The sequence below is a fragment of the Helobdella robusta genome, assembly GCF_000326865.2.
Source record: "Helobdella robusta unplaced genomic scaffold HELROscaffold_17, whole genome shotgun sequence".
NCBI lineage: Eukaryota > Metazoa > Annelida > Clitellata > Rhynchobdellida > Glossiphoniidae > Helobdella > Helobdella robusta.
In genome coordinates, this window is record NW_008703942.1 from 2,304,833 (window position 1) to 2,314,223 (window position 9,391).

At 33.6% G+C, this 9,391-nt stretch overlaps 1 protein-coding gene across 1 annotated transcript in view; it reads right to left on the reverse strand.

Annotated features, from left to right (window-relative positions):
- HELRODRAFT_170233 (hypothetical protein) overlaps nt 1-6,675 on the reverse strand; it is a gene marked incomplete at both ends in the record, with an annotated part of 9,240 nt that extends 2,565 nt beyond the window's left edge. The window contains 8 exons of the mRNA XM_009016061.1: nt 875-931; nt 1,454-1,600; nt 2,362-2,556; nt 3,227-3,410; nt 3,780-3,783; nt 4,655-4,772; nt 6,013-6,218; nt 6,512-6,675. Of these exons, the coding sequence (XP_009014309.1) occupies nt 875-931; nt 1,454-1,600; nt 2,362-2,556; nt 3,227-3,410; nt 3,780-3,783; nt 4,655-4,772; nt 6,013-6,218; nt 6,512-6,675 (1,075 nt within the window). The remainder of the gene's footprint in view (nt 1-874; nt 932-1,453; nt 1,601-2,361; nt 2,557-3,226; nt 3,411-3,779; nt 3,784-4,654; nt 4,773-6,012; nt 6,219-6,511) is intronic.
- Between the last annotated feature and the right edge of the window lie 2,716 nt (nt 6,676-9,391).

Below are 9,391 nucleotides of genomic sequence, written 5' to 3' on the forward strand. Positions count from 1 at the left end.
AAACCTACACACAGAAATGCTTGCACAAAAACACACTCACAAACACACATACCCACACAGACATAAAAACAAACATACAAACTTTAAAACATACACCTAACACAAACTCGTTCGACTGTACACAATGTACACTAAACAACACATACGCTCTCACACATATGTTCAATAAAATTCGAACATTGGAAAAAAAAAGTTTGATTCAAAGACTGTTGCCTAAGAACAGCAAAAACTATTTCTTCCCACACTCTACATAGTTTTTTGTCAGTCCCATGCAAAGCAGGCAAATATTTTCCTAATGAAGAAACGTGAATGTCATTAATTTGGATGCGATGGAAGATTTATTGGCCCATTACTGCGAGGTTGGCTTTATTTTCAAATCGGACAGTTATTTGAGAAACTCCGGGGAGGTGGAAGAACTTGCTAATAAACTTATTTATTCATCGTTCAGTTTAAATCGCGAATTGTTTTTTTTATAAAGTTGTTTGAAACTTATTCAATTGATTCGTTATCATCAACAGGTTATCACCAACCATGTAACCAGATTTATAATCTTAATTCATTCAGAATATCTAGATAGCACACAAAGTTTTAACTTGCTTGACATTCTTTCCAACAAAAAGCAGCCTTGCTTGTCACATCAATGTAAATCACAGCAACCCACGACAACTGATATAAAACTAATGACTTTTATAGTGACAACTCGTATGACATTAACAGTCGAAACATCACAGCGATTATGCAACGCTAACAACAACACGATAACAGTAGCAAATATTGTAACTATGGGAACATCGTTTATAACGGCATTCACACCACACGCACGCACACGCATACACACGCACGCACGCACACATACACAGATGAACGATCCTACCTGACGATACAATTGTGACAGCTTTTCGTTGCGCTTCCGATGATGTCATCAAATCACCTTTGTTTCATTATTGATGTCATATTATTGTTACATTACTGTTATATCGATGTTATGGCGTTACTTTGCTGCTATGTTTTGTGTATACTTATTGTTGTGTTGTTGTTGTTGTTGGCAGTCTGTTGTTGTTAAGACTCACTGACTCACTTTTTGCGTGTTGTTGTTAACGTGTTGACATTGATGTTTTGTTATTAATGTACTGTTGTTGCTGATGTGTTGTTGCTGTTGATGTGTTGTTGTGTTGACGAGATGATTATTGTTGATGTGCCTATTCAATGTTAATGTAATATTGTTGCAGGAAGTTTTTTAATGGATTGATTTTTGCTGCTGATTAAGTGATGTGTCATTAGCGATTAATGATTTCCGCTCTAACGCTATGTTATTTAATGATAACAACAACAACGAAAACAACAACAAAAATAATTAAATAATAATAATAGTAACAATAATAATGACCCAAACAAAAACACGACCAACAATAGCAGCAACAATTACAACAAAATCGACAAAACCCATCCTCACTGCAGTTCTTCCACTCGCCTATCCACTGCCCATGTCGGCAGTGCATGTACCACGTGACTGATGACGTCAGACAGCTGACCAGAAGAACATCACCTCTCCTTTCCATGTGCATGCTGGGTAGGGGTTCCATGTTTGCGCAGCCAATCACTGCATCAGGAATTGTGTGTGAGTGTGTGTATGTGTGTGTTTGTGTGTATGTGTGTGTATGTATGTATGTATATGTATGTGTGCGTGTATGTGTGTGTGAGTAACTGTTTATTGGCCGAAATGTTTAGTCAAGGATGGACTGAAAGGTGAATGACTGATAAATGAATGAAAACATTGAAGCATGGCAGTTATAGTTAGCAGATTGAGGAATCATTAAACATCGGTAATAAAGCGTTTAGGTGGAAAGATGGATATGTGGAAGAAAAAAAAGATATTTTTCACCTTTCGTTTATTGAACTATATAGTAATATGATTGCCTGGGCATGTAACAAACAAGTTTCCATCCAACCAGCTACCAAGCCAAACGTACAAGTTTATTCTTAACCTTGTGAAGCGCCAGGAACTTCTTAGAAACTTCATCAATTAAATTGCCACGAGCGATCAAATGTGATTGTTTCTTTCATAACTTATTGCTTTGTACGTAAAATGTTTAAACTGAAATTTTTTTATTTTTGAATTTTAATTGAGCCCTAAGAACTTCTGCTTCCTAAAAAATTTTAATAAATTTTCTTCATTAAGTTTGAGCTCTGCAGTTGATGATATTTGAACCAATGTTCCTTTGGAAGGTAGATTGTAATGAGTTGTTATGATGGGTTGTTGAGTTGGTATTGTAATTTGTAGTATTTGAGCTGTTGTAATAAGTAGTTGAGTTGTAATGGATTGTCATGATGTAACAAACAACGAACAAACCGTACGTAAACCTTCAAAATGTACAAGATAGGATGCGTGCATCATCTGTTTGTTGAAGTCACGTGGTAGCAATTGAACTTTGACCAAGTTCGATGTTGACCTATATAACCAGGTGACCCTGGAGGTCGATGGACAGATGGATGTTTTGTGCTGGAGGAAGTTCTTGTCGTCGATTTGGCTGAATGGCTCGCTTGCGTCTTCTGCTACTGTTTCAATCAAACATTTTCTTACGTGTATTTAACATGACTGTTTTTTAATATTTTATCTTTTTGAAAAAATCATTATTACATCAATTAGCCTATGTATTATTACATCAATTTGCCATTATTATCTATCTCTCATTTGATTATTTTATTTTTTCCATATCTTGTCTATCCATTATTTTTTCTTCCTTTTATCCAATCAATCCATCCATTAATCCACCCATCCATCTAACCATCGATTCGTTTATTCATCTATCTATTATTTCATAACTTATCAGTTTGTTTCTGAATGTTTAAATAAATTTCAAATATGATTTTATTTCGTGTGCTATTGATTGTACGATTGGAAATAACTCTAGTGCAACCAGTGACCTTTCTGACCAGTAGGGTAATTATGACTGTTTTTCTATCATATGACATGGTCATATAATTAAATAATTAAAATTTTAGGCATAGAATCAATTTAGCAGTCTTCAATTATTATCAATATTGTAAATTTAAAGAATTAAATAACAGAATATAAAAAAAATATATGTAAATATTAAATGAAATATGTGAGTTGCGGCCGAACAAGTACAACAACAACGACCACAGCGACAGCAGAAAGACGAAAATCGATTGTGAAGTTCAGGTTAATTAACTCTGCAATCACCTCAGCAATCTTAACACAAACCGTTTTCGTATATGTCTCCATACTTTCGGCAATTTACGTTGTTGTGGTTGTTGAAGTTGTTGTCGTTGCTGTTTGTAGCATCAATGTTATTGTTGTTGTTGTTGTTGTCATTGTTGTTGTTGTTTTCATGTTGTTGATATCTGTTGGCGAATCTCGAATGTAAGGAAGAATTTCTTTGTGAGTTCTGCCAGTGTGTTCATGAGTGTAGTTAAATATTTGGTTGCTTTGGTGAATGGTTGGCTATTTCATTTTGAAAACAAAAGTTTCAAAAGTATTAATACAAATAAATTACGCGATGGTAAAACATTAATGCATTAATACTACAAAATATTTTCTGAATGAATGAATTGTTTTAAATCAATTTAATAAAAGCTAAGGATTAATTTTTAATAAAGTTGAAGAAATGAATTTCAAACGTAAATATGAATACTGAAAAGGTTTTAAGATTATCATGTAAGAAACAAAGACATCTCATCATGACACGAAATTCAATTGAAACTGCCACGGATTTGACCGGCACGCAAGTCGAAAGAACATTTTATTATCATCCTACTTCACTACATTGAGTAATTAATCGGCGTTCAATGACATCATCATCATCATCAACATCATCATCATCATCATCATCAACATCATCATCAACATCATCATCATCATCATCATCATCAACATCATCATCATCATCATCATCAACATCATCATCATCATCATCATCATCATCATCATCATCATCAACATCATCATCAACATCATCATCATCATCATCATCATCAACATCATCATCATCATCATCATCATCATCATCATCATCAACATCATCATCATCATCATCATCATCATCATCGTCGTCGTCGTCGTTTTCATCACATTATTATCATTACCGTCGTTGTCGTTTTCATGATTGCAATCCCATCACAATTATCACCGTCATCATCTCTCCATCATCTTCATCTCTCCATCATCTTCATCTCTCCATCATCTTCATCTCTCCATCATCTTCATCTCTCCATCATCTTCATCTCTCCATCATCTTCATCTCTCCATCATCTTCATCTCTCCATCATCTTCATCTCTCCATCATCTTCATCTTCCTCATCATCTTCATCTTTCCCATCATCTTCATCTTCAACATCATCGTCATCCACATCAGCACCACACCACACCACACAACACATCAGAACAGAAGAGAAGCAGAGTAAACAACTCACGGAAGCATGCAGGCGAGCGGAGGATGAGAAATCCAAAAGATGAATTTGAATCTGCTGACCCATCTCTGCCGAGACCAGCCAAGAGGATGGACATCCGAATATAAATGGTGACGATGACGACGACGATGATGACAATGGTATTGAGGAAAACGGTGATGAAAATAACTCCGTAGATGATGACGACGATGATGGAGAAGATGAGGACGAAGATGATGCTGACGATGTGAAAGATGAGGATGGCGAAGCGGCAATGTAGCCACGAGGCGTGTTAACATGAGCAGTGAGGCAGGTAGCGTTAGCGGCGGCGTTCCTCATTGATGGCCGTTTTATTGTCAATACTGAAATCAATATATGTTCGTTGTTAGTGGAAGTATGGCACTGGAGAGTGTTTTTTTCAATTGTTTAATTTTATTTAACGCTGGCACACGCTTTTATGTTAATAATGATGTTAGGCATTCATTCGCTTTGTTTCACCGCGTGTTGTTTGATTGTAACTGACGTGAAGGTTGTACTAACTGTTTAAAGTTTTGTCTGAAATGGAAGGATAGGATTGGTGCTGATGACATTGCAGTAGATTTTAAAATATTATGGGAAGAGAAAGAAAAAGGAGAAAAAAATAGATTATAAATATTTAAAGTGAAAAAATGCATGTTTCAAACTCAAACTATAATACATGAAAAAGGATCATGAAATTTTCAGATGTATGTTATAAAAAAGAAATGACTACAATACAAAATATGTAAATAAAAATGGATGACGTTTGTAGCAATTCAAAGACTAAATCAAAATATTTTTCATTTTTGTCACAGAAGATGTTGTAGTGTTGAATGAAACGATCGAATCATCAATAAAACTCAACGAAGTGTCAACAGATGGCACAGAATTTGGAAAATTTTGTCAAGGCAGTACTTGAAAGCAAAGAAAATGATCTAATGTTGCGACCCATTCACTTCACATAATTATTAAAACTGAAGACTTCTGAACATAATTACGGAGCAACGAATGACAGACTAATTTAAATTGTACTAATGGAAAAAGAACAGGTTGGAAAATGTGAAAGGATCAACAAGAGATGGATGAATGATTTAGAATAAAAATATGGAACTCGTCAAAAATGATAAAAAATAAAAAAAAACATGCTGGAAAGCACAGGAAAAGTGAATGTCATTACTTGTCTTGCGAAAAATTAAGCAAACTATTATTTACACTGACTGTATTTTTAATTTCAAAATTAACGCGTTAACATCTTCGTAAGAAAACATTATCAAATCATAAAAAATTTAATAAGGACAACATTTTAATTAACAACATATAACACATTTATATAATTTACATGAACCAAGATTAACAATAGCATAAAATAATATTAAAACACATTGTATCACATCAACTAGTTTTGAAAACATCCAGTTCAACGTCAACTGCATCACAAACAATAAAACAAGACAACAGCCGAAAAAAATGTAAAAAACAAAAACAGCCAAATCGCAATTGTAACACAACACAACAACAACAACATCAGAAACTGTAAAAAATAAACCAAGCATGTACGATAATGGAGCACAACGCGAACAGGACCTGCAACACATCTGTACTGGACATCCAGATTGGACTTCAAATCTTCATGACACGGCTTCAAGTAGTTGAAGTTCTCATCTAGAATTCTGACCTCACATGACCTTCTGTTGGAGCAGAAGCTGTCCATGACATGCAGGACATCCTCGAAGCAGTTGATGTAGTCGAATGCCTGTGTCACACATTTACTCTTTTCCAATCGGCCGTACCTTTGGTCACGGAGTGTTATAGCGATATTTTTTCATTTTAGAACAATGTTTCAAAGAAGGTAATATATATTTATTAATATTAAATTTCATATTTTAAAAGTTTTTAATTTTTAAACTGCCCAACTGTCACTTCGTCGTTACATTTTATTTCAGCGTTCATATTCCTTACACATTCTTGTGTTAAAAGTGCTAGGCTTATATGCATTTCAAAGACAGTTTGTATTTTTGTTCAGTGATTTTTAAAAGGTGATTTTTTAACTAATTTACAAAAAAAGAGATTTGCAACTTCTCACCTGGCCTTTTCAACGATGATGACGTCATCGACGGACGGACACTTTGGTCGGAAATAATGCGACTGACATATCGTCTCCTGTACTGACTCTGCGTGTTCGTTTGGCGTGCATTCTTTATTATTTGTTATTCTCATTAAGTTTTTCCAGGTGTATAGAGAATGCATGCATTATCAACCAACTATTTATGTATGGATGGTTTTACTGGAAACAGTTTGAACATCTTACTAAATAAATAGTTCGTATTAATAAAGTTTTCAAGAAAAAAAATAATTTTAGTTAAAAAACATTTTTTGTGAATTGATAAAATTAAAGAAAAATGAAAAGCTAGAAAAATACAAAAATAAATTCATTGAATTATTGCAAAAAAAAAATAAATTTAATATTCCGTTATTCAAGTCTCTAAAATAGATGTTCATTTTTGAAAGGAAGAAAATCTGGAAGGATGAAGTTAAGACCTTTCCTCAAAAAGATTGCATCAGATAATCATTCCCACACAAATCAATACTTGTTTTTGCAAGTTTTTGGGACCAAAAAGTTAAATTTTGATGACGATAACGATGATGATGATGATAATCATTATGAAGAAGAAGAAGATGATAAAAACAATAGAGAAACAATATATTTGATTACACAGTGCTGATGATGTGATGATGATGATGATAATTTAATGATGATGATGATAACGAAGATGACAACAATAATGTTGAAATTAATTATAGCGATGATAACAACGATAATGATATCATAAAAAAGATGAGAACGATGATGACGACATCAAAGAGGATGATGATGAGGAAGATGACAACAATGGAGGCCGAACTGGATGGCAAGATGGTGAGAAAGGAGAGAGAGAGGATGAGGACAATAAATCATGCTGTACTCTTACATTCGTTTATCAAATATGATGCATGCCGTTTGTTTTGCTGGCCAAATGATGATGCTTTTATGTCGCATTGCATGTTTGTTTGTTTGTATCTTGTACATTTGTATCTTGTTTGTTTGTATCATGTTTTTTTGTATCTTGTTTGTTTGTACCTTGTTTGCTTGTATCTTGTTTGTTTGTATCTTGTTTGTTTGTACATTGTTTGTTTGTATCTTGTTTGTTAGTACCGTGTTTGTTTGTGTTGTTTGTTTGTGTCTTGTTTTGAATATATTTTGCTTGTTTTGTTTGATTGTTTCTTGTTTGTTTGTATCTTTTTGTTTGTATCTTGTATGTTTGTACCTCGATCGTTTTGTTTTGTATAGTCTGAATTATTATGATTTCATTTGTTGGTTGTTGTGTTGATGGTTTGTTAAATTTGCAAAACTTAGTATATATGAAGAAATTTTATCCAAAAATTAAAACCACATTATTTTACATGTCTCTGGTTATAAAATTAATGCACCACTTAGAAGCGATTTCAAAACCACAAGATGGAAATAATATCAATACCATATAACATCACTGTAGTTTTTTAGGTCATGACATTAAATACAACTTACTTGTGTAACAATAATACTCTTAGAATTTAAATAGATAATCACATCAATATCATTTTATTACATCACATCTGTCGCTTAATAATTTGTCAGAACTTCATTAATTATCAAATTAACCATATTACATTATTACATACAACACAAGCACATTGTATCTTGTATATTGTATCAACATTACAAGAATTAATCACATCACTATTAGCTACACAAACATACCATCAAAGTTATCACATCAACACAAATTCGTTTCACATCGCTACAACACAAATATTACATCAACATTTTAGCATCATCACAAATTCGTTTCACAATGTGCATCCATCACCAACTGCCCGGATAAGTATGATATATGTTAAGAGTCTCGCTAAACCGACAAGCTATTATTGCTCCTGACGTATTTATTGAATTAATTTATTTTAAATCTATCGATGCAACGCTTTAAGGGTCATGTGATTCCACCTGAAATTTTGAAAAAATACCGTCAAGAACTCAAAGCCGTAAGTTAGCACAGGAAAAAAGTAACATCTTAACAGTTTCAATTTTGTTGATATTCTGATTTTGCTGTTGGTGAGGATGTTTTTTTCCTTTTAGAGTATGCATCTTATGTCATAGCTATCTTTTGTTTGATATCCGTATTGCATTTATATCTGAAGTAATCAGACTTCCGAGATAATTGAAGTTGTTGAGTTTTTTCACCTGTCAACCATTAATGATTATGGAGCAGATCGGAGCGGTTTTGCTAAACCATGCACTCTGCTTTGTTGATGTTATTTTTCAAGCCTTTCCTTTCATTTTCGAAAGCCAGTTTGAAACAATTGTTTGCAGTTTTTCCATTGAGCCTGCTATAAAAGCTGTATCATCAGCAAATCTTACAATGTTTATATTCACGTTTCCAACGGATATTCCAGGTAGATCTTCTACCTTTTTCATGGTGATCTCACTAAAGAAATTGTACAAGTCTGGAGAGAATGCACAGCCTTGCCTAACACCTTTCTTTATTTTGACAAAACTAGTCATCCTGTTGCCAACTTTCATCGCTACTCTTTAGTGGTCCCAATAGAGGTTTTTGATAACTCTCGTGTCTTTTCCACCAATGTTCAAATTTTTCAATATTTCCATAAGCTCCACGTGTTTCACGCTATCAAAGCTTTGGAGTAATCGACGAAACATATAAAACAAGTCTTTCTTCCTTTCAACCGCTCGTCCACTGATCATTCGTAGCATGAAGATGACGTTCTTCGTGCCACAATCCTCGACAATGATTTAATACAATATTATATTTAATGGGCTTCATGTCATTAAAAACTGAATAATTTGTGTTGTAAGGTTTTCGTTGACTTGCATCAATTTAGTTGTATTGTTTTTTCATTGTTTTTATCATGAAAACTCTACTGAAATTAA